The following is a 26,760-nucleotide window of genomic DNA, read 5'->3' on the forward strand; positions in this document are numbered from 1 at the left end:
AGCTGTCATCAGCTCTTCTGTCCCAAAGTCATTTCTTGAACCAGTTCCTGATCTTTGGCCCATCTCAGACTCCAATTCTGATTTAGACAATTCTGATTTAGACATATGTCTTTGTCATATATCCAAAAACAAGTGTCCAGTAAAGAAATATGCCTTTTAGGATCTAAAAGCATGCACATTGCCAATCCCAAAAATGTTTTTTCAGAAAATATGAACAGTTCACAAACATAAAATGACCTTGTATAGTGGGGAAGTGTGCATGAGGCAGGATCCTCTGGGATGAGATGTGAATGATGGTTTGAATGCCAGACAGCTCAAGGAGATTATTTAAGAAAAAAAAGGTTCAGTTTGCAGGAGTTTTATGTACTTGCTTTACATAAAGCTGTTAAACCCTTTCCTGTGGAAGACTTGTGCCTCTTAAAACACAGGCTCAGGCTCCCTGCTTCCCAATGACAGCACTCAGTGCTCTGATGGTGCTGGGAGTGGGCAAAACTTTGGGACTAGACAGAAGATCAGGTAGTTGAGTAACAGAGTGGATTATCAAATTTGCTGTGCCTTGGACACATCTTTGAAGTACTGGAGCTGGTCAGACTCAATTTCCACTTCCATTGTGTTGGAAAGTACTTTATTCCTAAATTTTCCTGGGGAATGAGCTGTCCTTTTCCCTCTTTCTAAGGGATGTGTAAATGGCCTTATGGTAAATGAGAGGCTTTCGAACATTGGGTTTCAGGCTCCTTAGCAGCAAACTTAGACCTGCTAGGAAGGCTTGTGTGTCTCTAAGCATTTATTAACAGCCAAGTTCACAAGGAGTATTTAGGAGGACGCTATCAGGTATTTTTGTGCATGTGTGCAAAGAGTAACAGTGTTACTTGCTTCAGGAGTGCATGGCACTCTGGGCATGTGGACATTAAAGATTTTATATTCTTAAATGCCAGAGCTGAAATGCAGGTATAGAACTAATTGGTCCTAATGGGCCTTTGGCTTCAGTGCATCAAGGAAAAAAGTCATTGATCCTGATGTGATTAGTCTGGTTTTTCCCCCAACAGATAACAAAATAATGAACAATCAAGATGCCATAGAGAAAGCTGTCAGTAGAGGCCAGTGTTTATATAAGATCTCAAGCTACACCAGCTACCCGATGCATGACTTCTACAGGTAACAGGTTCCTTCCCCTCACCTACAGAAAGGCTTTCCAGTGAACCCCCTTTCTCTTCCTGCAAGGCTCCTAGAACAGTTGCTGGGTGTGGGTGAACACAAATGTGTGCTCTTCCTCAGCTGTAACAGAAGAGGATTTAAATAAGCTCCCATTTTCTGGAATTGACTTTGGGCTTGAGGAAAACAGATTGTTTCTGTGAACCTGAGCCCAGGGCGTTGCACAGCATGACTCTCTTTGTGATAAAAGTAACAAAAAGTATGCTGTGAAATCCAAGTTTGTGTAAAATTCTCAAACTTCACAGTCCTGCGCCCCCTCTTTCCTTCAGTGCATTTCTGAGCCTCCTGGAGCCCTTCCCTTGAGAGCTGGTCAGGTTTTGGTTCCTGCCTAATGTGCTGCTTTTCCCTCCAGGTGTCACACCTGCAACACCACAGACCGTAACGCCATCTGTGTGAACTGCATCAAGAAGTGCCATCAAGGACACGACGTAGAATTCATTAGACATGATAGGTACGTTCCCCGGCAGGGTGTGGGGCTGCTCCAGAGCAGGAGGGCATGGGCACTAAGAGCTGTCTCTCTGTGTTGTAGGTTTTTCTGTGACTGTGGTGCTGGAACACTGTCCAATCCCTGTACGCTCGCCGGAGAGCCTACACACGATACAGATACACTATATGACTCTGCTCCACCTATAGAATCTAATACATTGCAGCACAACTGAATTCCTTTTCAGAAAGAAAGTCCTGCCATTCTAATATCATAACTATTAAAACTTTTTTTTTTGGAGGAAGTTACACTTGCCCATTTCTGCAGAAAGAGACTGTATTAAAGCGGATGTGTGAGGTGTTGACACTATGGAGCTCAACCTACCAAAAAAGAAAGTGGCAATATGTTGACTCAGGATAACAGAACTGGGCGTTTTAGCATTACTGTGTAAACAAAGACTTTGAAGGGACAGAAGTGAAGAAAAATAAGCTGCAATTTTGTACAGATACCAACTTCTGAGAGCTGGTGTTTTTACAAGTAGCATTGAAACGCAGTCCAATTTGCAGTAGTACTATTCTGTAGACAAGCAGCATTCTTTGTTGCTGCCTTTATGGACATGGGTACCAATCGCTTTTGTAACATGGTAAAAATGTGAGCTAGCACTTCTGCATTTCTTTTGATTTTTTAACATTTATTCAGATTGAGAAATATGATTTTAATGCTTTAATCTCATGTAGTTTGTTTCTAATTTCAAGCAAAAAATCTTATTGTACTTGAATGTGTCCTGTTTTGTTAGCACACCTAGACTTGCTGTAACTGTACTCATGTCCCAGTATGTACGTTCTTTCTATGAAAGAGAAAACACTAATCTTAAATTATATCCAGCAATTTTTCTGGTGTCCTCTGAAGTTAGAATAATCTTCTCCCCTGCCCCAGCAATAGTCTGTACTCAAACCACCCTAACAAAAGAAAGAAAAGCGAGTGTTTTAATGAGACTTCCTAGACTATAATGCACTATAAAACAAAGTACCCATGTAACTAAGTTTTGTGAAAGAAATTTTACTATGTTTTAAAGTACACAGTAGAAAGTCTCCTCAAAACAGTCTTGTACTTTTACTCTGTTCATAGTTTTTTTTGAACAGTCTGGACATTACTTACATAACCTGCTGGAAATCACAGCAATTTCCTGCTCTAATGAAGCTGAGACAAGTATATATACAGCCCTATACAGTTTCATAGCTTTTTTCCATTTATGTGTATTGGTGACAGTGGGTAATCAACAGCCTGAAAGTGTATGCATGTACCATAACATCTAGACTTAATATATTGTGGAGTACTCAATAACCATTATGTAGAGGGTAGGTATGAATTAAAGGGTTTAATTTCCTAGGAAAGACAATGGAAAAATGGTCATTTTTAAAAAATAAAGTTTATTAGATCATAATGTTGTCTGCTCCCACCTTCTTGAGAAACCCATGCGAGTTCCTAAAGCCGGTCGATCATCGCTGTGAGTTTCCGAACCGCGTTTGCGTCACGAGTTGCTCCATCCACCACCTGGCACAGGTACCTGGGGGAACGACCACCTTTACTGACGGGGACACTGAGGGGCAGAGCTTGAGATTGCCATCCCTGCAACGGCTTTAGGAGACATGGATGCTGGGCCTGGTATAAAGGCTGCCAGCACATCCCCCCCACAGCACCTCTGTGTGCAAATTCAGACTGGCACAGTGACCCAAGGCATAAAATACTGCTCAGCATCTCTGCCCTCCCATAGTACCTCCCTCCCTCCCTCCCTCCCTCCCTGTGAACATCTGATGTTCGCAAAAGTAGTTGCTGTGACTGAGCAAAAGCCACTGCCCAAATAAAAAATTTAAAATGGCTTATAGGAACGCATTTTAACTTAGGTACAGAAACCCTGGGTCTTACCTAAATATTCTCAGTGAGATGGTTGCTTTTTCAAACTCTTTGGCTTTTCTGTGCCCCTTCTGAATGACTTCCTCTGGAATATCTGCAAGTCTTGCAGCGTTGAAGCCGTAGCTCTTTGGGCAGGCTCCTTCAATGAACTTGTACAGGAACGTAATTGTTTCCTGGCTTGGATCCTCACTCTCATTTTCAACCATGCATGCCTGGGAAGAGCAAGCCACAAGTTAGAGTTTGCAAAACTGACCTGCAGCCTAAGAAAGGCATGGGACACTGTGTCCTGTTCCCAAACCAACCATTTCTCAGGGCAGAAGAGCACAGAACAGCAGGAAAGCCCCAGCAGGGAGAAGCCCATGCTCCCAGGCATACATACCATGTGTCCCAGGCGCACGGCCCGGCTGTGGGCATGGTCCTCCACCAGGGAGTGGTAGTGAGTGGAGAAGAGCGTCCGGCAGCGGATCCTCTGCGCCAGCTCCTCCACCACCGCGCTGGCTATGGCCGTGCCGTCAAACGTGGCCGTGCCTCTGCCTGCGGACACAACGGGACACCTGTGGCACACTCGTAAAGTCAGCCCACAGCTCGCGTGCTGCTGGACAGACAGACACCCCCCAGGGTGTGTTTGACACCTGTGGCACACTCCTACAGTCAGCCCACAGCTCGCGTGCTGCTGGACAGACAGACACCCCCCAGGGTGTGTTTGACACCTGTGGCACACTCCTACAGTCAGCCCACAGCTCGCGTGCTGCTGGACAGACAGACACCCCCCAGGGTGTGTTTGACACCTGTGGCACACTCCTACAGTCAGCCCACAGCTCGCGTGCTGCTGGACAGACAGACACCCCCCAGGGTGTGTTTGTTCCCCTCCCCACTGCGTGCAAGACAAACAGCAGTGAGGGGTGAGAGCCACCAGCAGCAGGGAAAGCTGAGCTGGGTGTTGGCCCCATAACAATCAGCCTCTTCTGCACTGCAGAAAAAAGATGTTTCTGCTCTCCTGAGGTTTGCTGCAAGTAATTATGCAAAGCAAAAGCAGGAAACCACAGCTGGAAATAGGGTAATAATGACTGGGGGTGGGAGGTGGTGATGAGTTCCCAGGGCACCCGAGATGTGTTCATGTTAGACAGGCTGACACACCAGTTAAACACCAGCATCATTATGGTGAAACTGGCCCTGTGTACTTGGCTGCCTTTCAGACAGCCCAAAAACCTTGCAGCCAGTCTTTCATCCCACAGATTTAGCTTCCATCTATTACAAAACAGTCTAATTACCCAGCTCATCCACGAGAACAAGGGAATGCTCTGTTGCATGCTGCAGAATGCTGGAAGTCTCACTCAATTCAACAAAGAAGGTACTTTCACCTTTAAAGGAAATGACAAAAAAAAAAAGCCACAAATTAAGTCAAAGATCGGAGAACCACAACTAAAACCTCATTTAAAACCTCATTTAATCTGTGCTAGAATCTTGGTTAAGCTAAAGTGAAACTCTGTAGCTAACTGATGAACAAAAACATGACACTTTTTTTCCAGAGTGAAAACATCAGGTTGCCATTTGCCAGAAAAAAACAAGTTTTGGTTCCTTTAGAGTACAGGAATAAGCACAAGCACAATTACTTAAGTTTTCAGGTCAACACACCTGCTTACTTTTAATAGCACCAGTCAAAAGTAACAGCAGGACAAAAAGAGGGGCACAAATGCTACAATGGGGAGAATTTTTGTCCCTTTCTTGCTGTGAATACACAGGACAGGCTGAAGGTGTGTGTGGCTTTCCAGCGAAAAAAAAACCAAGCAAAAAATCAAAGACTGAGAGACTGGAATTACTGGTTTGGTTGTGATGTCAGGAGGGAACTATCTGGATAATAAAGGCTTTATTTGTACGTTCTCTCCTTGAATTAAGTACGACAAAAGGAATATTCTGCTGCTAAGGCTCAAGCATCTCATGGGAGTTTCAGCAACCCAGATAATACAAAGCCTGAAAGTTACACCTGAAATTTGTTTTAGCAGATTATGAGCAGAAGTACACAATTATTCACACCCTTCCACGTGATAAACCCACACTTACAAAGTCAGGATTTACTTGTTCTTTGTGAAGATCATTACAAATAATTACAAGTAGCAGCAATTAATGCAATTTATTCCATTAAAGGCAAGCAAGGCAAATTTCTTTCCTGTACTCATGCTGCATGAACACTGTTTTGCTCTAACATAAGTTTTCTAACATGAATTACTAAGCAGCATCCACCAATCCTGATGTTCTGCATTTATTTAAAGAAATTACCAGGATTTAATGGTTTCAACAATATTTAAGAATAACCATTTATTCTCTTCAGAAAATAAAGCCCTAAAATTTTATTATTGAAAAAATTAACTTAATGAAAGTCCTGCTGACATCCATTACAAAGTGACTGCTGTGGACCAACTTTTTCTGTGCTTTCCTGGCTACACAGTGTGCAAACAAATGCATCAAGAACAGATTTCACAGCTCGTTCTTTGCAGTGCTTACCCTCACAATTGAAATGTCAAATCAGAAGTATAGTCCTCAGTTAACTGAAAAAAAATTGAAAATGCCACATTTTGCTAGACCATCTCTCATGAAGGAAGGGCCCTTCTCATCTCTACCATAAACATTTAAGTATTCTTTCACACTTTTGATTCCTTCTCATACTGAAATTAAACAAAATGGAGACAAGCTGGGCAAAGAAAGCCTTAGTAACATTCTGTAGCTGAGAAGAAAAGCCTTGATTTGGGGAAGTGTCAATATTTTTTTTAATTAAGAACTTGGAATGACTCATTTCCAAATTCCTTCTGTGCAACAAGTTCAGTGGGCTTAACTCCTTTCATATTCACTGACCCACATTTTTCAGCAGAGAGATCACAGAAAACCTGTGCCCTCTTTAATGAGCACTGATACTACTCTTAGCACAACAATCATTTTATTTTTCTAGCCCAGTGGCACTTTGCCCATCACCACTGGCAGACTTTACCATTCCACTTCTGTCATCCTCCACTTGTGTCTTCCTCTCCATTAAAGGAAAAAAATACTCCAAGAACTGTCAACTACTGCTTCCAAGAAGGACATCTGCCTCTCGTGCTCATCAGAAGAAATCAGATTTCAAACATAATGATTGAAACAAGGGACTTTTACAGTCCTTGCAGGAAGGTACAAAAACAACTCCTGTGCAACAGCTGCCCCAACATCACTGTCCTATTTCAGAACACTTACAAAAAGGTATCAGTGAGAGCAGAATATAATCAGTTCTAAAAAGGATATTCCTCAGACTTGCATCCAGCTGGGAGTTAGGCTTTTAATATTAAAATTCATTAGGAAGTGATCCCATGAGTCTGTCAAAAATCGAACGGACGCACACATGAAAAAATAAAGTCTAAGTGCAATCCTGTCTCCACTCTGAACAACAAATGAAGAGTGTACAGCTCTTCCTGCAAAATGCTATTCCCTTTCCAGCTTGCCACTGGAAGCAGGAGCAGGAAGCTGGAGCCTGTGGAGAGCCTGGTTCAAGCATGGCTTAAAGAAAGAGGCCATGAAGGTATACAGCTGAGGGAAAAGTAAAAGGTAGCTGTAAAGCAGCATTTCCCAGGCTTGATTCTGTAAATAATTAGGTTCTCAGTCTTTCCATAACAGGCAGACATTCTGTCCTTGGCGTCTCTGAGAACACTGATCCTGTTTTCAATAAACAAACCACAGGTATTGTAAACAAAAGGAGGGGTTAGAGTTTTCTCTGTAGCCTATCGTGAGCTCGAATTTTGCAATATGCATGAAGTCAATTAACACTGTTATAAAAGTGGCTGATTTGATCAATAAATCGGAGTCGATGCCGATCAACAACAAAGATGGGTCGTCTCCCTTTGCTCTCAACAGGAGCCCCCAGTGCAGGCAGCTGTGTGAGGCACTCACCAGCCATGATCCTGTCGGAGGCGCCGAGGCGCGTGAACACGCGGTCGATGGGCGTGAGCCTGCAGGACTCCGCGGGCACGTAGCACCCCAGCTGGGCCATGACCACCAGGAGACCAGCCTGCACAGCAAACAGGGACAGGCACGTTTGCCACGGTGTTTGCAGAATCAGTTCCACACGCACAACGAGGGCACGAAGCTGTGTTTCCCCTAAAACAGGAACTGGAGTACATAAAGCTTCCCACTGCTTTAACAGCTCCAGGCTGCAGCAGCATCAGCTCTGGCAGGACTGAACTACTCTGAAAGCCTTCAAGACACAAATTACCACAGCAAGCAGTGTTTATAAAGCAATCTCCCTGCTGACCTCTAGTTTCAGCTTGTTCAACCTGCAGAAGCATCTTTCGCCAGCTGATGCCAAGTCCTGGGTAGGTCACTTGAAAAAGATAAACTGTACTCTATCACTTCTTCCCTACCAACTCTCCTAGGACAAATAACACTTATCCCTCCCTAAAGCAGAAAATCTCTCTGAACATGAGCACTTTCTGGGACCTCCTGTGACAGCCATGACAGCCAGGCCCTGTAATTCCCTCTCCCAAACCCCAGAGGAAGCCTGGGACACATGACAATCACCTGTCTCATGAGTGTAGATTTGCCACCCATGTTGGGGCCAGTTACCAGCACACAGGAGGCCTCACTGCTGCTGCCTTCACCCTTGATGCCTATCACGATGTCATTGGGAATAAAATCATCCCCAAAGAAAGTTTTTGTGATGCAAGGATGGCGGGAATTTTGAAGTTCCAGGAAGGGAGGAGCATTATCTGTAGGCAGCAGGATTACAGGTCGGCACAGAGGTCCATCACCACCTTGACTGTAGTGAGCAAGGGACATCAAGACATCTAGAAAATGAAGAGAAATTCCAGTCAGTCACACTTTCAAATTTCTTCATGCACAGGAATTAATTTACTCATTGAACAGCAATTTTGTAGAAACACTTTTCTATTTTATTCCATTTTCCTCATAAGGGAAACACCCACGAAGGACTCCAGAACAAGTAAAAGGTGAGAATATTTGCAGTGTCTTTCCTCATTCCTTCCAGATTTCTATAGACGTAATGATAAAAATGCTCCCCTATAATTATTTTAGTTCAAAAGTCTTTAAAATCCACATAATTTCATTTCAAGAATTCATGAATAAAAATAATTTATTGCACTGGTTTTTCATTTAGAACTAGGAGGAAATCAGCTTCTGTGACAGTGAATTACTTTGGGAAGAATCCTAATTCTGCTTGAAAGTTGCCAGTGGAAAACTGTATAAATATTAAAACTCTGTGTCTCCAGCAGGAAGCAGCAGCACAAGACCCCGCAGTTAGCTGAGCCCTGAGGTTCTAAAAGCTATCACCCACACAACGAGACTGTTCATGATTTTAGAGGCTTTATGTACACACATTACAGCTGAGCCTGGACACTGAATTCCTCCCTGCTGGGAACCAATTCAGCACTTGCCCTGAGCTGTGGTGTGGCTCATGTGACTGCTTCCCAGCTCTCCCAGCAAATCCATTCCCAGCCAACACTCCCTGCCTGCCTGCCCCTCCCTTTTTCTGCTCTAGTGGCATTCAGAGACTGCTTTCATTTCTCCCTGGAACAAAGACATCCCAGAGTGCCTCATCCTAGCAGAAAATCCACAGGACAGAAGTATGCCAGTCCTGAGAAGGGAATACAGGAGATTGCTCTATCCCAGAAATAAGGAGGATTTGGGGAAGCCTTCTTAGTAGACTACCTTCTTCAAGGCTCAACACTGAGTACTTACATTTTTTAAAGGATGGCCAGAAATCATCCTGCTCAGATAAAAAAAAACTTACCAGCAGGTTAGATTTTTATAGCTCCATTTAATAAGAAGCTACTAATCCACACACAAGGCTCTGGAAGCAGTGGGGCCCACCAGGCTACACTGAACTGGGAGAAACACTTGGCTGCACATCTTCAACCACACATCAGGAATTAAACAGGGAATCACTGCTAATTATCAAAGACTTTACCACAATCAGGAGTTTTCAAACAAGTCAAGAGCTGGCAACGAGCTTCCCTAGATCAGATTTCACCAGCAGAGGGTTAGTTTTACCGTGTCAGAAGGAGGCAAAGCTTACCCAGCACAGCAATGCACTCCACAGCTGTCTGCCAGTCCTTGCTGTTCTTGTCGAAGTTGTAGAAGAGGCGCCTCATGCAGTCCTTGAGGGCGGCGTCGCGGCGCTCCTCGGCGTTCACCATGGCAGCCAGCATCCTCTCGATCTCCTTGGTCCAGTAACGCTTGTAGCCCTTCCTGCTGGACCTCAGCTCGTACTCCTCGGGCAGGCTTCGGGAGATGACACTTTCTGGGATCTCCATCTGGTACCGGTTCTTGCCCGTCCCCCAGTACTGCACAGATTTGGACCCAAGCAGCTTGCGCTGCTTGTCCAGGTACTTGCGCAGGTCCTCCTCGAGAGCTCTGATATCCTCCAGCGCTCCGTCGTAATCGGGGTCAAAGCCCACCTTGGGGGTGATCACTCCTGTCTTCCGAGCCTGGTTGTGATCAAAGGCCGTGTCCCACCTGGTGAGCTCTGCGCTCAGGTCTGGGAAGCGGCCATCGGGATTTTGGGCTTTGCGGGTGACCAGCTGCCTCAGGACTCTGGATTTGAAGTCACTGGCGAACTCCTCCATGAACTCGACAATTTCATTCATTATTTTGAATCCCTCCAGGGTAGACAGAAAGTCAGCGATTTTTTTCTTGCTGTACTTGAGTTCTTCATAGAAGATGGCCCTGCTGTCAGGATGGTTCTGACTTTTGAGTGGTGACCCAATGCTGTGAATTTTGCTGAGCAGTCTCTCAAGGTCAGGCAGTTTCTTGAGGTACTCAGTGACTTCAGACATTTTATCTGGCACCGCCAGGAGGTCCTCGACAGCGTCCAAACGATCATTGATGGATTTAGGATTACAGAGAGGAGCGCAGAGCCACTGTTTCAGGAGTCGCTTCCCGAATGGTGTACAGCAAGAATCAATCCTTTCCAACAAGGTACCTTCAGTGCTTCCATTGGTTCCATTCTGCAGGACTTCCAAGTTCATCAGGGTGACTCCATCCAGCACCATCCGCTGGCCAGTTCTGCCAAACAAACTACTTGAACTCGTGGTTTTTGCAGTAGCAATATCCACAGGGACATATTCCTCGAAGTTTGCCTGTGATAACAGCTCCTGATCAATCAGACATTTTTTGAGATAGAAGACACATCCCCCAAGAGCTGACAAAGCTAACTCACTGTTTTCACCAGGAGTTAATCCCAGGGAGTCACTCTCTGAAGTCAGAGATTTGATTACAGAGGGCAGAGAACATCCATTTTCAGAATTCTGCTTCTCCTTGAAATATCCTTCCTCAAGAAGGACTTTTAGTGTTTTAGACGCATTCCAGAACTGGGAACCCGAGGTCAGCCCTTCCTGAATGCAAGAAACCAGCGAGCCCTTCAGTATCTTCTGTGTGTCCACAGACAGGTTGCCCTTCTCAAACAGCACCTGCACAGGGGTGTAGTGAGCTACCAAAGTCCTGAACCTGGAGCAGTGGCGGTCATCAGGGAACTGCCCGACGTGGAACTTCCCCATGGAGGTGTCGACGAAGCAGACGCCGTAGAGGCGCGTCCCGGCCGCGTCCTCGTCCTCCTTCACGCTCAGCAGGAACCGGCTGTGGTTCTCGGAGGGGTCGCAGTCCATGACGCTGTAGGTCTGCGTTCCCTTGGTGATGATCCTGCAGATCTCCCGCCGCACCACCTTGTCAGACCTGCTGGAGTGGCCCGCGGCCCTGCAGCGCGCCTCCATCATTTCGGGCGTTTCCGTCTGCTCCACGCGCGCCACCTTGTAGCCCTTCTGCACCAGCACGTCGGAGAAGCGGCCGAACGCGGTCTCTGGAAAGCCCGAGTGGGCCCAGGTGCCCTTCATGAAAATGAGGCCCAGCTCGTTGACGCCGGTGACCGCGTCCATGTGGTACAGCTCGTAGAACTTCCCCACCTTGTAGCAAATCACGGCGTCGAAGTTCTGGCTCTTGAGCTGCCACCACCTCCGCACGCCCGGCGTGCACTTGTTGAGGTAATCCTCGGGCACGTGCAGAGTGCAGGGGTCGTAGTCAGGGTCACCCTGACGCCGCCTGTGCGCATCCCTCCTCTTCCCCTCCTGCAGCCACTCCAGCTTCTCGTGCTCCCACGCCGAGAAGCCGCCAGCGCCGCCGCTGCAAGCATTTGCTTGAGATTCAAAACTTTCAGGTGCTGCAAAGGATGTCAGCTTAGACTTGGCATCCGAAGAGACTGCCGCTGCTCTTTTGGGTGTTCCAGAACAGTCATTTCCCAGGCTACTCCTTTTAGCAGGCTTTTTCACCTCTCTTCTCTTGCGTTTAGAAGGGACTTTTACAGGGCTCTCTGCAACACTCTCTGCCTCTGTCTCTGTGTCAGAAGACTCATTTTCATCCACCCCACTACTGGCTTCCTCACTGCTGGCTGCTTCTTTCCCATCAGGCTTGAACTCCACATCAGAGCCATCGTGGTCACTGTCAGAATCCAACACTCTCCTTCTCTTGGCTTTCACAGCTCTTTCCCTGCTCATCACCCGCTTATTGCTTTTCACATCCTCCTCACTATTGCAGTCTTCACTGTTGCCTGATGCATTTTCACTCATCTCCTGGAAAAATAAATTACTTTGTCTCTAGATAATTCTGGCTACAAATACTGCTGCATAAAGAAGTGCAAAAATGTGCAGTAACGCAGTACCTATGATGCTTCAAGCAAGAGACAGCAGAGCCACAGCCAATTCCAAGTACCTTAACAGAACCCAGGTTTTTTCTGGACAACTAACTTCTACTGGCCAGTGGCATAATCACTCCTCTTTCTATTCTTTAAAGACTCATTCATTACTGTGCATATGTGATGCTGATGAACAAAGCATTTAAACTGCACAGAAAAAGAATATGGCACATGTAGGAGAAAGGAAAGATAAATAAAAGATAAAATAACTCTGTTATTTGCCTTTTCAGCCTCAAACTTTAACAGAAAACCAGCAGTGGAGGGACTGCAGTGAGTACAGTGCCACTGCACACAACACAATGCCTGGAGTGGCACCTGTCCCTTGGGGCACTGTCACACTGGAGACTGAGTATATGAGCTAAGGGAAGCCACCATTCCACTGACAGTGTCCTCATACCATTCCTCTCCAAAGAAATCTATTCCAAGGCATATGGTGCTTCTGAAATAATAGCTGAATCAACACAACATGAATACAACACAATAAAACATCACTTTTTAGTTACTCCATCAAGACTGCTGTTAGCAGTGCAAGAAGTGGTATTTTAGTGCTACTCCTCAAGATGAGGGTGGGCACCAAAAATGCAATTTGATGCCTTAGATGAAGAGTCAATAAGCTATAAATTTATATATTAAGATACACTTAAACTCCAGATCAAACTTAGGGCAATTTGGACTATGAATAGCAGACAGAGAAGATAAAATGATGCCTCAGAAAAAAGCACTTCTGGGTGAAAAAGTAGGTTGCCAGGGAGTGATGAGTGGAGAGAGTCAGAGAAGTTGAGTAGATTCTGAGGTCAGTCCTTACCATACAGAACACCAAAGAGACTTGTCTTTCCAACTAGAAAAGATGAGAGACCAGCATATGACCTGACAACACAGAAGCAGTACAAAAAAAAAAAACAAATGGATACATATGTGTGCAAGATTAATGAGGAGATAAGCTGTGATTACAGTACCAGAGAACTGCAGGATATTCCATGCTCAGCTCCAAGTCACAGCTTCTAAGTTCTAGCAATATTTCTGCAAGTGACAGCAATTAAGAAACATTTTACCTCCACTTCTTCCTCTTCCTCCTCTGTGTCTGAAGGCTCATTGCATACTGCCAGTTCAAGCCTCTTGGTTTTATCTTTGCTCATGGCATCATCTGCCAGCACCATGGCTCTCTTAATTTCAGGCTTTGTGCTGTAAAACATACCTCCCTTCATCGTCTCTTTGTCTGATGAACCTGTAAAAAACAGATTTGTTAAGAACAAATGCTAAATGCTAGACTTGACAGTGATCATAGTTCACTTTTAAATGCATTCAGACAACTAGCATTCGTATTCAGATAACTAAATTCCTGTTTTTTAGCTGCTACCACTCATTCCCACCACATCTTAAATACAGCAATCTATCACTCCTTCATTCTGCTGAACCACCTCTGGGGAAAGTACACACATTCACAAACGAAATGCCTACCTCCATGAACACCTGAAGAATTGCTTCTACTTCTGTAACTCATTAGCACACGTGAGCACTCCTGGGCTGAGCTCTGACTCACTCCCACTGTAGTTAGTACTGAGTTTAACACTGGCAGAGCAGCAGACAGGCCCGACTGAGACCACAGGGCTGTTTTGGCAGTGACCAGGTAAGCTCAGCCAGAGTTATCTTCACTTTCTAGGCACAAGCCACGTGTGGCACAGCCCTGAGAGCTCTGCTGGCCTGCAAAGTGCTGCTGTGAGTGCAGCCAGGCACCCAGCCCAGCCCATCAGCCAGATTAGCTGATGGCCAATCACACTGGGCACCCAGGCTGCCACTGCAGGGCAGGGAACAAAGCCTGCTATTAATAACTGCTGCATTCCCTCCTCCTGCCACCACCTGCACACACACTAACCCAGAGCCAACCATCTACAGACTGATTTCAGGCCCTTTTCCCCACTCTTGTGAACCCCTCCATCCACCACTGCTGACTGCAGCTTCAGCTCTAACCCAGTGGCACACAAAGGCAGCAGACTTGGAAACACCCCAGAAACAACTCAAACAAAATTCTGGCTCACAATCAACCCCCAGTTTGCAGTAGCAAAGCAGGGAGTTACAAGTAGCTGCTTCCACAGCACAAAGGCAACACATTAACAATCCAGATCCCCCTTTTGGATTTCCAAATGCAATGAGGCAGTCTAAAAATATTTTGCATCAATATTAAATGTGACTGAACAATGTCAGAAGAAAAATCTTCTCATATAATTGAGCTGCACACTCAAGGGTGCAACACCTGCATATTCACTGAACCAACTGTTGTGCACCTCCACTTCTTCCTGCCCACCTGTTACAGGTCTGGCCCTGTGCTCTCTGCACTTACTCAGCTACAAAAAATAACACAACCCAAGAAACTTACCCATTTTCTTACCCAAAGACTCTAACACTTTTGTATATAAAAATGCTTTTTGTTTGAATTTAAAGCAAATAGGTATTTTAAATCTTTTTAATCTGTTCTGCATTCAGCACTTTTTCTGTGATAGAACTATGTACCTGTGCTTAAACTTTGTTTTGTCAATTTGTTTTGGCAAACAGATTAATTTCCCTTACCTGCATTTGCTTCTAAGTACAGCTACAAGCTCTCAGAATATTTTGATTGTTTTCAAACACTTTGGGGAAGGACACATATACCCATGGACCAATTTATTTGCAATAAATTATGCTAACACTCATGGCAATAACATTACCATTTTAATTTAAAACTGTGGCTTAAGTGCAGCACACTGAAGTACAAAGGAGACAAAGATGTGGCTATACGATCATGAGATGGAACTCTGACTGTATAAATGAAGAAACTATTTAAATTCAGTGACAGTTTTTTTTCAGTGACACAAGCAAATCCTACAGGGCATCAGAAATACTGTACTACATATGAAGTATTCGACTAATAAGACAGTTTACAGTCAATTATTTTATTTTCAGCAACAGTAAAATTATGAAAAAAGGAGAAAACAGATTATGTTTACTAAAATGGTGAGATTTATTAGGCAAAATGTTAACTCATTATTACATTTGATTTTCACTAGTTAGCCATGCCATTCCTTCAGTATCACAAACACGAACTCTGATCTGTAACTACCAGCACTGCCCTTACCAACACTCAATTCTGAAGTTATATATTTTATTTACAAAACTGCTGCACTGCTGAGAACAAACACTGCAGGAGAATTAATTTTATTTACCCAATATCCTGGGCCTAGCCTTTTAATTCTGGACATACTACAGTTCCTAAAAAGCTGCTTAAAAACTGGGTTTGACACTCCTAGAATTTGAAGGATTTCAGGGCTAAAAGTGGAAATACTGGGTTTACCTTTACATCATTTTTATACTGAAATAAAGGAAATATCTCCAAACATTAGTAAGCTTTAGGTTTGCTTAATTAGTTGTTCTAATATAATAAATGAAAGGGCTTAGTGTTTTATGTTTCAAGAACTGTATAAACGCAAATGTATCTGCAACCCTCAAAAACTTGTCGCTTACAAAGCAAAAAACATGTTCAATTCTACTCTTGGTTTTGCTGCTCTTCTCTATGGAGAATAATATATCCTATATTCCAAGCCTGTAATTCCAAAACAAGTGGCATGTTTCCATTTCAAACAGTTTTGTTCCTATCTCTTACCTTTATATGGCTTCAGGTATTTAACACTGATCCAGCCCCTCGTAGGGCTGTCATCAAAGAACTGCACGTGGACACGAGTGGATTTGCCTTTTCCTCTGACTATTGTCCTTTCCGTGGGGTGGTTGTAAATGAGACATGGCCACCAGGGATAGCCTTCCATCTTGGCCCACACCATGTCCCCAGGAGAATATTCACAGGAGACACTGCAGAGACAACAAATGTGTCATTTAAGGAACACAGACATCTGGAACTCTCTTCACAAATGTCACTGCACACTGCTGCTGAGCATTTTGCTCTCCAACCTGGATTACACAGTTCTTCCATACCACCACCAACGCTTATCCTAAACTTTGATTTGCTCCTCCAAGTTCTGCAGGATTCCCACAGAGACAGAGCTTTATCACAGAATTGTTTGGGCTCAAAGGGACCCCAAAGACCACCTGGTCCCAGCCCCCTGCCATGCACAGGGACACCTCCCACTATCCCAGGTTACTCAGAGCCCCCATCCAGCCTGGCCTTGAGCACTTCCAGGGGTGGAGCACCCACACCCAACCTGTGCCAGTGCCTCACCAATCTCACAGTGAAGAATTTCTTCCTGAAATCTAATTAGACCTACTCTCTTTCAGCTGAAGCCATTCCCTCTCGCCCTGTCACTACACGCCCTTTCCCTGTAGAAACTAATTTTCAACCTGGCACCTAAAGAAAAGAGCAAGACTTAAAAACCCCTCAGGCTACAAAAAAGTGAATAAATAAAAAAACTCTACCTGCACTGCAAAGCACCTGGTGCAGCTTTTATTTGCTCTCTCCTCCTTCCCACAGATTTCACTGCCACACTTTCACAGATGATGGCTGGGACACTCCTGCAGGCTGTGACCCAACCACCAGTGACACTCAGCGTGCTGACACGGGGGACACTTGCCATCGTGGTGCTCAGCACAAGAGATACACAGAGCTCCTGGGGCGGCTCCAGCAGAGGGCAACAATGATGATTATGGGGAAGGAGCATCTCTCTTAAGAGGAAAGGCTGAGGGAGCTGGGCATGTTCAGCCCTGAGGAGAGATGACTGAGGGGGACTTCATCAATATATATAAATGCCTAAATGAGGGGGTGCCAAGAAGATGGAGCCAGGCTTTCCTTAGTAATACCAAGCATAAGGACACGAGACAAAGGGCACAAAGTTCCACCGGACCACAAGGAAAAACTTATTGACTGTGTGTGTGTGACTGTGCGCTGGAACTGATTGGGCGGAGAGGCGGAGCCGCCCTCCCTGGAGGTACTAAAAACTGAACACAGCCCTGTGCCATGTGCTCTGGGATGTCCCTATTCGAGCGGGTTAACCCTGCTCGAGCAGCGAGGTTGGGCCAGATGCCCCACTGTGCTTCCCTCCAGCCTGACCCACTGTGCCCCTCTGTGACACAGCACGGAAAGCAAATTTAAACACGCGTGCAGCACTACATCCAAGCAGCACAGCCCGTGCCCGCAGGTGTCCCGCTGTCCCACCGGGAGCCCAGGCCGCAGCGGGCCCGGCCGGGCAGCGCATCCAGCGAATGGCGGGCACTGCCAGCCACGGGGCGACAGCGACACACGGACACCCCGCGGGTCCCGCTCCTACCACCGGCCGCCGCAGCTCCGTCCCGCCTCCCCTTCCCGCTCTCCCCTCCCGCGTCCCCGCCGGTACCTGGGGGCCTTGTTGGCCTTGGCGGCCGCGCCGTCCCCCGCGCCCTTCTCGCCCTTCTCGCCGTGCCGCGCCGCCGCTCGGCCCGCCCCGCCCGGGGGGCTGCCTTTGGCCTGCAGGCCATTCCGCTCCCCCGAGGCGCGGCAGGGCTCGCTACGGGGCTCGGTGGCGGCCGGCGGGGCCTTGGAGAAGAAGCGGAGCAGGGTGCTCTGCCGAGACATGGCCGCGGCGGGAAGCGCGGGCCGCCCTGCGCGCCAAACCCGCGCGCCCGGCCCCGCCCCGGCCCCGCCCCGCCCGCGGCTTTGGCGGGAAACGCTGAGGGAGGGCCGGCCCGTGCGTCCCTCTTGGCCCCAATTGGTGCAAAACGCGGAATATCTCGAAATTTCCGTGGGAAAGGACGTGGGGTAATGTCTGATCTTCGTGTGCTTCCAACCCTAGTCAACAGGAAAGGGGATTTAACCCCTGAAATAGCGGCTGACGAGCAATCCCTGAGTGACGTCCCAAATTACTTGCGTGTAGGGCTACCTTGTAAAAGTTTAGGGCTCGAGGTGATCTCCCACCTCGGGGGAGGTTAACAAAGCCTGGGGAGAAGGATGTGCGGCTGAGAGTGGACACAGAGAATGCAGAATTTATGGGCCACAAGGACATTTGGCAGGACCCCAAAGATAAGGAAGAAACTAATAACGACAGCTCAGCAACTGTGCTGAACCAGCTCCAATTGGGTAAAATGTAATTCTGGCAGGGGGAGGTGGTGACCACCACTCCAAACCCACTGACCCAAAAGAAGGGAAAGACTGAGTATGGGACTAATTAGCAGGAGAAGCAAGAGAATCATTAATAAGCAGAAGACAGAATACTAATTAATAACTATGTAACTTTTAGCCAGTGAACATTAATGTCTTTGTTTACTAAAATGTATAAATATTTAAAGGTTTTGGTAGTTGTCATGCTGGCATTGAGGCTTTGCCACCCAGCGCCCTTTTCTGTGCAGAACTGTGAATAAATCAAATATCTCAGCTCTGTGTGTGGATTGGCCTCTGGCATACCAAGTCAAATAACTTATTTTGGGACAACAGCTACTGCCCTCTGTGAAAAACGACAATAATTTGTTTTTAAAATTTTAAAAGTTTAATAGTAATAAAATGGTTATAAAAATAGCAATATAATTAGAGTAATAAAAATCTTGGACAATTTGAATAAGGACAATATGAGACAATAGAAACAAAGAGTTATGGACCTCCGGGTACCTTTTTCCGAGCAAAATAAGCCCGAAAAAGGACACACTTAACAGAGGATTAACCCTTAAAAGCAACAGCCTGTTGCATATTCATACATTTCATACATGATTAATAAATTCCATTCAAACAAAGGATTCTGTCTGGTCAGTGTCAACTTCTTCCTCCTAATCCTAATGGCATTGAGGCAGGAAGAAGTTTGTTTCTCCTGATAATGGGGCAATAAATTCTCTTTCTCTGAAAGATTCAGGTGTCCTGTGGCTGCTATCTCCGTGCAAGTCCTTTCTTTAAAAAAAAGTATCCTACATAGCATAGTTTCTATTTTAACATTTTGCTATAACCTAAAACTATATTTACCACACTACTTAAGAGAATTAATACAGCATTACTTTCTAACACAACACATATAATATTCATTTTAATATTTGCCAAAAGCCAATCATAAAATACGCATTTTTCACACCTCCAAACCCCATTCCCTGCCTGCCATGGGGCCACAGTGCTTGTTATGTGGTGTGTTGGCATGAGCTGGAGCCTTCCCACAAAAACACCCTTGAGGAGGGAGAAATTGTGGCACTGGCGTTGAGCAGCTTCCTCCCTGCCCTGCAGTGCTGTGGTGGCAAGAGGAGAGGCTGGTACCTGGCTGGAGGAGAAGCTTGGGCAGCTGCCAGCCCCACTTCTCAGCTGGTTTCACTGGCAGAGTTAAGAAGTGGCAGCTAAAATAACAAGATCTCTTCCCATGGTTTTGTTTTGGTTTTTTAGTTTTGGGGTTTTTTTTAATATTAATTGGTGAGGCTATGTCCTTTAAAAGCAATTTTCTGATGCATTATAACACGTGGTGCACTTGGTGTGACTCTTGGGGCTGTCCCGTGCAGGGCCAGGAGCTGGAATTCGATGATCCCTGTGGGTCCCTTCCAGCTCAGAGTATTCTGTGGTTCTGTGACTCTGTAAGACAATTCCATTTCATGGTGCTTGACTGGTATGCTTGAGATACAGCAAAAGAACAACTTACTTTTATAAGCTTAAATTCACACAAAAATTATTTGCTTATTATTATTTTGCAAATATCATCATCAAAATTGTGTTACCCCCAATAATATTTGCAAATATTATAATAAAATTATTATTTGCTTATTATTATTTTGCAAATTGTTGTTATTTGTCACCAGATGCCAGCTAGCACAGCTTTTCCTTTCACTAACATTACTGCTTGACATTTCAAGCCAAAGCCTCTCCTTCCCCTCTGCACAGCTGTGGGAGGAAAAGCCTCCGGTGCGCTCCCACATGCAGCAAAAACGTGGAACTGCAAGTCCGGGCTTTAACCACAAGAGGTCCTGCAAACCCGGCCGATGTGGAAGGATTTTGAAAGCCTGTTCCTTCTAAAAGAACTACTTCGTTTTAGCATCAGAGCAGGACTTCCATTTAACTCGTCTTCTTTTGCATTTAGGAACAATCTGATGTGGTCTCTGCCTCAAACTGAAGCACAAAAGCAAAGTTATTTATTTTCCTGAGAAAAGTGCAGCAGATTCCACTGAATGTGGAATGCTTGGAAGTGGAACACGCTGCAGGATGACCCCCTCAGCAGGTGTTGCTGGTCCCATCAAAAACACTCACCAGGACCAGTACCTGCACAAGAGTTTGGGTGGCTCATTTTTGTCATTTTTTTGCCGTAAATAGGCAACAAAATTTAATCACAGTTTTTCTGGAAAATGACCGTGATCATCCATCTGGCAGGTAGAAGCAGGGAGATGGGATGAGGCAGGAAGGGGAAAAGCTTGGGTGAATGCTGAGAGCAGACCCAGTTTTGAAAATAAAGGCTGTTTTGAGCAGACTCCCAATAGATTCTCCCTGGAGATGACTCTTGTGTGATCATATGAGCAATGGAGATGACAGGAGAACATGAAGGGCCATCTGAATTTGGTGGCCTCTGGAGCAAAGATGGTGTGAGTGGCACAGAAGTCATTTTATTGTTGGCGTCTGTCTAGCTGCTCAGAGTGACCCCAAGAAGAGTTCCAAAGTCTCTTTTCCCAGCCCAGCACTCGAAGAAGCAGTCAGGGCTCTTCATTTCTCAGTCTCAAGGTTGTTTATTGTATCTTATCTATAAAATTCTTTCTCCTGTCCTGCTGAGGTCCATCCAGCAGGACAGTCCAGGCACTCTGCCTGCCCCTGGGATGATGTTATGTCTTTATACTGAAAACTATTTATACAGTATTTGCAATTACTTTCCAATACCTATCACCTATGTTAGACAGTGAACTTCTACTCTAAACCAATCTGTAGGTGCCAACGTCACAGCAGAAAATGGAGACCAAGAAGAAGAAGGAGAAAGGCTGGACACACCCAGTTCCCTCCATCTTGCCCCCTGAATCCCCATTCTAAAAACCCCAAAATCTACTTTTTCACCCCATGATAACTTCACTATTATCCTCCCTAAACTGTTGTGGCTTGTTGATCTTCATCTAAGGTTGGTAATTTGCTCCATGGGTCATAATCAAAACCACAGGGGCATTTCTGGGCTCTGTGCCAGGGTCTCTGAGCCCCCTGGCAGGGGTCTTGGCTGCTCAGGACAGCCAGAGGGATGTTCTGGGTCCTGACAGGGGTCGAGTTTGGTGGCCCTGGGGTTTCTTCAGGCTGGGAGGAGCAGGAGTCAGTCCTGGTGGCTCTGCTAGGAGAGGGACAGGTTACTGATTTGGCAGCACTGTGAATCTCTCAAGAAGAGGCTGTGATCCTCAGACTTCACAGACCACAGGGTCTAAAAGCTTGGGTGAGGAGCCAGGCAACTTTGTAATTTGTCCTGTTCCACCATGCCAGTTCTCCAGGTCTGGGGTGTCCCTGTGTCTGTGTCTGGGCATGCCTCTGTTTATGGTGGCAGCTACTTGAAAAATGTCACACTGGAAACTTACCCAAGTCTGTCATTTAGGAAGTCTGGATCCAGCATCAGACATCCTTGCTGAGGTGATATCTACAAAAACATAGGCATTTAAATTTGCATAATGGGTTGTTGTACGTCCCCTTTTCTGTGGGATCAGGCTGGGGGAAGCACAGAGCACAACAGCATTTATTAGATACCTTTTGTCATGCTGTTATTAATAGCAAGGGACTCATTGCACACTGCATTCCTTTATTCCCTCGTGCAGCTCACAAACATCTGCACTGACAGGTGGAGCAGGAGCTGGGAGATCAACCCCAGCTGGTTACTTAAAAGCAGAGGTGTGTGTTGATGTGTCAGGGTGTTCAGGAAGTCCCTCCAGATCATTTTGTTTCATCATTAATATATGTGTGTGTGTTGTTTTATATATATTCATATCCACAGATAGATAGATAGACAAACCTGTAGTTTTGCATATAGCAGCCTTCAAGGATGTTGGCTGCATTGTGCAACACCCATGGCTGATGCCAGTGCATTTGGACACATTTGGCAGAGTGTCTGTGCTCAGTTTATCAGTTTTTGCAGATTCAGCAGGACTGTGAAGTCTCTGGAGCTTATCAGGTCTTGGCAGACACTCGGATGCTGCTGCTTGGCACACACGTCCCCTCTCCTCAGCCTGCTTGCTCCTGGTGCCAATTTCTGCATCCACACTCGTGCCTGCTGGAGCCATTCACACTAACTCAGGCTGAGGGGGTTTTTAGGACAGGATCTTCATCTTCTCCCGAGTAAAACACGTAATTTTACTTGTTTTTCTGCCAATCTCAACAGGGTAGGTTCTAGAATAGTTAAAACATGAAAGTCTGAAGTTGTTTGGCAGGAGATTACAAAAGGTGTTATTACTGAAAACTCTACAAACTACTCTGTCCTCCTCCTCCCTTTTTAAAAATTTCCTATTTTTGAAGAGAAAGCCTTTGGGAATTATAAAGTTGCTGAAGTGCAGACTTCACATGAAACTCGTCTGAACACCAAAAAATGCTGTATTTATCATAATTCTTTTCCTCTCTCTCCCCTTGACAATGCACACACATATACTCCCACACAGCCTTCAACCAAGCTTTGTAGCTCCTGAAGTGGTTCTGAACATTTTCCATTCCAGAAACAGTGGCAATGGCAAGGATTTGTCTTTTTTCAAGATAATACCTCAAAATTTTTGAAATGAAACAACTTTGGCTATACCTAGCTTTTCTAGGTTATCCATGCCTTTATCCAGAGTCTAGAATAATTCATTTCTATATTGCTAATTGCTGGAATAAGGAAAGGGCTACAAGGTAATTTTGAGGTCTTTCTGGAAAAAAATGAAGTCACGTATGTCAAGAAGGATACTTAAAACCATAACTACAACAGAAAACCAAAGTGCCCCTGAAGCCAGAAGCCTGGTTGTTTATCTTCTGTACTGTTTGCTACCACTCAATATTCTTTAGAAGATACATTTAACAGGAAGGAAAGGTCATTCCTTGGGTGAGGGCTCTTGCTCTTGAAGTTGCCAGGTGCAATCAAGAGCAAATTGGTGAGGCTGAGGGAGCAGCAGGAGCAAGGCTGCTCCTGGCAGAGGCAGAGCCTTTGCTCACCCAGCTGATACAGACCCCCAGCATCTGAATCTCAGAATGGCCTTTGCTGGAAGGGACAAGATTCAATTTTTCATCCACCGGAATCCCCAGGTCCTTCATGGCAGGGCTGCTCTCCACCCCTTCATCCCTCAGCCTGTGTTGAGCGTGTCCAGAAGAAGCAACAAGGCTTGGAACACAAGCCCTATGAGGAACATTTGAAGGAGCTGGGGCTGTTTAGCCTGGAGAAGAGGAGGCTTAGAGGCAACCTTATTGCTCTCTACAACTTCCTGAAGGGAGGTTGTACACAGGTGGGGTCAGTCTCTTCCATCCGGCAGCACTGACAGAACCAGAGGACACAGTCTCAAGCTTTGTCAGGAAAGGTATAGGTTGGATATCAGGAAACAGTTTTTCACCAAAAGAATAATAAAGTACTGGAATGCTCTTCCCAGGGAGGTGGTAGAATCACCATCTCTGGATGTGTTTAAAAAAAGACTGGACATGGCACTTGGTGCTGTAGTCTAGTTGAGGTGCTAGGGCATGGGTTGGACTCAATGATCTTAGAGGTCTCTTCCAACCTCATTATTCTGTGATTCTGTGATTCTGTGATTCTCTGCTGGCACTGAAGTTTGGTCTGGCCTCTGTGCAGGACCTTGCACTTGGTCTTGTTGAACTTCACGTGACCCTCACGGGCCTCAGGCCAATCCAGGCCCCCCTGGATGTCACCCTGTCCCTCAGGCACATCAGCTGCACCACCTGGCTTAGTGTCACCTGCAAACTTGCTGCTGCTGCACTTGATCTCCCTGTCCATGTCACTGTGAAGGCATTAAATACAGCTGGTGGCACTCTGGGGACACCACCCACTCCTGGCTCCCACAGGGACACTGAGCTCCATGGGCACCACAGCAGCCCCAGACAAGGGAAGTGTTGCCCTGTTCTTCTAAAGTTCTTCTAAGCCTTCTGATGTTTACATTTTTCTAGTGGAGTTTCTCACCCACTTTTCGTGTAAATAATGATTGTTTTGCATTCCTTCCTGGAAGAAGAGAAAATTGATAGACTGTTGGTTTGACCAGAGTGGTTCGAGAGGTAGCAATTTCATCCTCCAGTCCCATGATCTTTGTCCACAGTCATTTCTTGTGCTAAAAATGAAAACAAAAGATTCACAAATTTTTTGAGAAAATGTGTTTAAAATAAAGAAGAAAAGTGAAAATTGTTACATTTGTCATGGTGGGACAACTGCAAAATATTGGGATAATAAAATCTTAACAGCTTAGTTTAAAATGAGAAAATTCTACCTATAATGGCTAGGCCTTTTGGATTTTTTCCTCACTTTTTAGAATTCTATAAATATCAAAGTCAGGAAATAAACATCCCCTTTTTTGCCTTGGACATCTCAGAGTGTGAGTGTCATTCATTTTGTGTCCTATTAGGACAGGGAGGGCGTGGATCAGATCCAGGGTCATTCCAGGGGATCAGATCCAGGGTCAATCCAGGGGGAATGGCTGCAGCCAGGAACAGCAGCAGGGAGCATCACTCAGGCTGGGGGTGGGTCCTCAAGGCAAACAAAAAACGTTGCTATTAAACTTTTGAAAGCTCTTCAGATGAAATTTTGCTAAGAGAGTGCTGTCTGTGAGAGTTAGTGTCAAGAGCAGTCTAGGAAATTTGACTTTGGTGGGTGTTTGAAGCACCAGCTATGTGCACTACCCCTCTTTATGTGTCTGCTGAGCTGAGTGACAAATTCGCTTCCAGAGCTAACTGAAAGCTCTTAAAGTGAGGGAAAATAATCCCAAAGGCCTAGCTATTATAGATTGAATTTTCTCATTTTGAACTGAACTGTTAAGATTGTATTATCCCAATATTTTGCAGTTGTCCCACTGTGACAAATGTAACGATTTTCACTTTTCTCCTTTATTTTAAACACATTTTCTCAAAAATTTTTTGTATCTTTTGTTTTCATTTCCACAAGAAATGACCATGGACGAAGATCATGGGATTTAACTGCAAACACCTAGTAACTATTTAAAAAAAAAAAGTGAAATAACCCTGGCATGCAAATATCTTCTGGGGAGTGGGAAGAGGAGTCCACTCCTTCATTAGATTAATGTGTGTCCTTTCTCTGAGGCTGACTTGAGCTGCTTTGGTCTCCACAGAGGTGAGGTGATCAGAGGTAACCTGAGCACTTTGCAGGGCTTACCTTGGTGACAGAGGCTGCCAGGCCAGCCTCAGACTGTGAGGTGGAACAATTCACAGGCACAGTTTCGTCATGCTGGTACAGACAGGTCTGAAGGCAATGCTGACTTTCCCCAGAAGTTGCCCCAAAGGAGAATTTAAGCATGAGGTGAATGCTGCAAATAAGGCAACCGGGGGAAATGTTAAGTTTTAGAAAAATATGACTGTGACAAAATGTTTATGAGTTCTGAGGTCATTCTGACCTGAATATAATCAGTCTGATAGGCTGCTAAAAATCACACATTCTAATACACTCATTTTGTACTGGCCTGGGAAAATGTAGGGTGTTTTTAAAGGGCATTTTTTCCCCAGCACTAAGTTTACCACTTGTCAGCATTCAGCATACATAAATCAGAAACTGTTCATGCAGTAACTCATTGTCAGTAATTGGACTGAGAAACCAGCTTTATTTTAGTAGCAGAGATGATTAATTTCCTCCTTACCTGCTTTTTTACATATCTGCAGACAGGCAGATTCCTTGTACTAGCTTAGGAAGAGCTTGTACAGCAGTGAGAAATGAAAGAACTGCATGTTTATTTACGGTCCCTTTAATGTCACTGCATGACTAAAACTTTTCAAATGTATTTTTTTTACATGACAAAGCATCAAAAAGAAGAGATGGAACTGTAAGATTTCAGAATAAATGACATTTTAGGATGCTTTGCTTATATTGTGCCTTCTCATAGATGCAGATCTGAAGTGAGATGAGAGCTGTTGGAACAGCATGCAGCAGAACTACCAGAAACAGGAGTTCAAAATTCAAGAAGAGTCTAAACATAACCTGTGAAAATAATTCTCAACCAGAACTGCAGACAGACTGCATCTCCAATTCGGATGTTTTTCATGTGGTATGGTATCGATCTGTGCATAATAATAGAATGTCCTAAAAAAAAATTAGAAAGGGGGAAAAAAAAAGGCAGGAATCAAAATAAAAATGGGCCAGGGCTGAAGATGATCAAGCTCTTCTCCATGATTCCAGGCTGCTCCCACAGAACAGGAACATTCATCTGCTGATTTTGTTGGGTTCAACATGCTCCTGCTATTTCAAAGTGTAGTAGCCACCCACAGTTATCCTGTTTCCTGCCTTCTGTTTTATTGTGCTTCTATTAACAGTATGAACACTTGTGGATTTTTCACTGATACAGTTTGATAATTTCAATTTTCAAAGAAAAAATAGCTTGCAAATCCAGAGGAAAAAACCAGCTGTAATCAAACAGTCTGACCTGTTTAGCACCTGACATTGAA

General features: G+C 45.1%; 2 protein-coding genes across 2 annotated transcripts in view; one reads left to right on the top strand and one right to left on the bottom strand.

Annotated features, from left to right (window-relative positions):
- The window catches only part of FBXO11 (F-box protein 11), a 70,300-nt gene extending 67,226 nt beyond the window's left edge, over positions 1-3,074 (top strand). Inside the window, exons 21-23 of the mRNA XM_058802800.1 lie at positions 1,047-1,155; positions 1,565-1,663; positions 1,742-3,074. Coding sequence (XP_058658783.1) covers positions 1,047-1,155; positions 1,565-1,663; positions 1,742-1,871 — 338 coding nt within the window. The 3' untranslated portion in view covers positions 1,872-3,074. The remainder of the gene's footprint in view (positions 1-1,046; positions 1,156-1,564; positions 1,664-1,741) is intronic.
- Positions 3,047-17,799, bottom strand: MSH6 (mutS homolog 6). The gene is made up of 10 exons (XM_058802799.1): positions 17,582-17,799; positions 15,904-16,106; positions 13,322-13,494; positions 9,603-12,147; positions 8,090-8,355; positions 7,463-7,580; positions 4,822-4,911; positions 3,930-4,084; positions 3,563-3,762; positions 3,047-3,203 (listed from the first exon to the last, which is right to left on the bottom strand). Exons 1-10 carry the CDS (start codon positions 17,797-17,799, stop codon positions 3,122-3,124), a joined length of 4,050 nt encoding a protein of 1,349 aa, XP_058658782.1. The 3' UTR covers positions 3,047-3,121.
- Between the last annotated feature and the right edge of the window lie 8,961 nt (positions 17,800-26,760).

This window comes from Ammospiza caudacuta, chromosome 3, assembly GCF_027887145.1.
Source record: "Ammospiza caudacuta isolate bAmmCau1 chromosome 3, bAmmCau1.pri, whole genome shotgun sequence".
Classification (NCBI taxonomy): Eukaryota; Metazoa; Chordata; class Aves; order Passeriformes; family Passerellidae; genus Ammospiza; species Ammospiza caudacuta.

What these genes read in the sequence shown, in the direction of transcription:
- MSH6 (XM_058802799.1), bottom strand. Translation starts at nt 17,799, where the DNA reads ATGTCTCGGCAGAGCACCCTGCTCCGCTTCTTCTCCAAGGCCCCGCCG. An exon ending in AATCTACACTCATGAGACAG is followed by an intron (nt 7,581 to 8,089) that starts GTGATTGTCATG and finishes TTTGCTGTGCAG; the next exon opens with GCTGGTCTCCTGGTGGTCAT. An exon ending in TGTTCTCGTGGATGAGCTGG is followed by an intron (nt 4,085 to 4,821) that starts GTAATTAGACTG and finishes TTGTGTCCGCAG; the next exon opens with GCAGAGGCACGGCCACGTTT.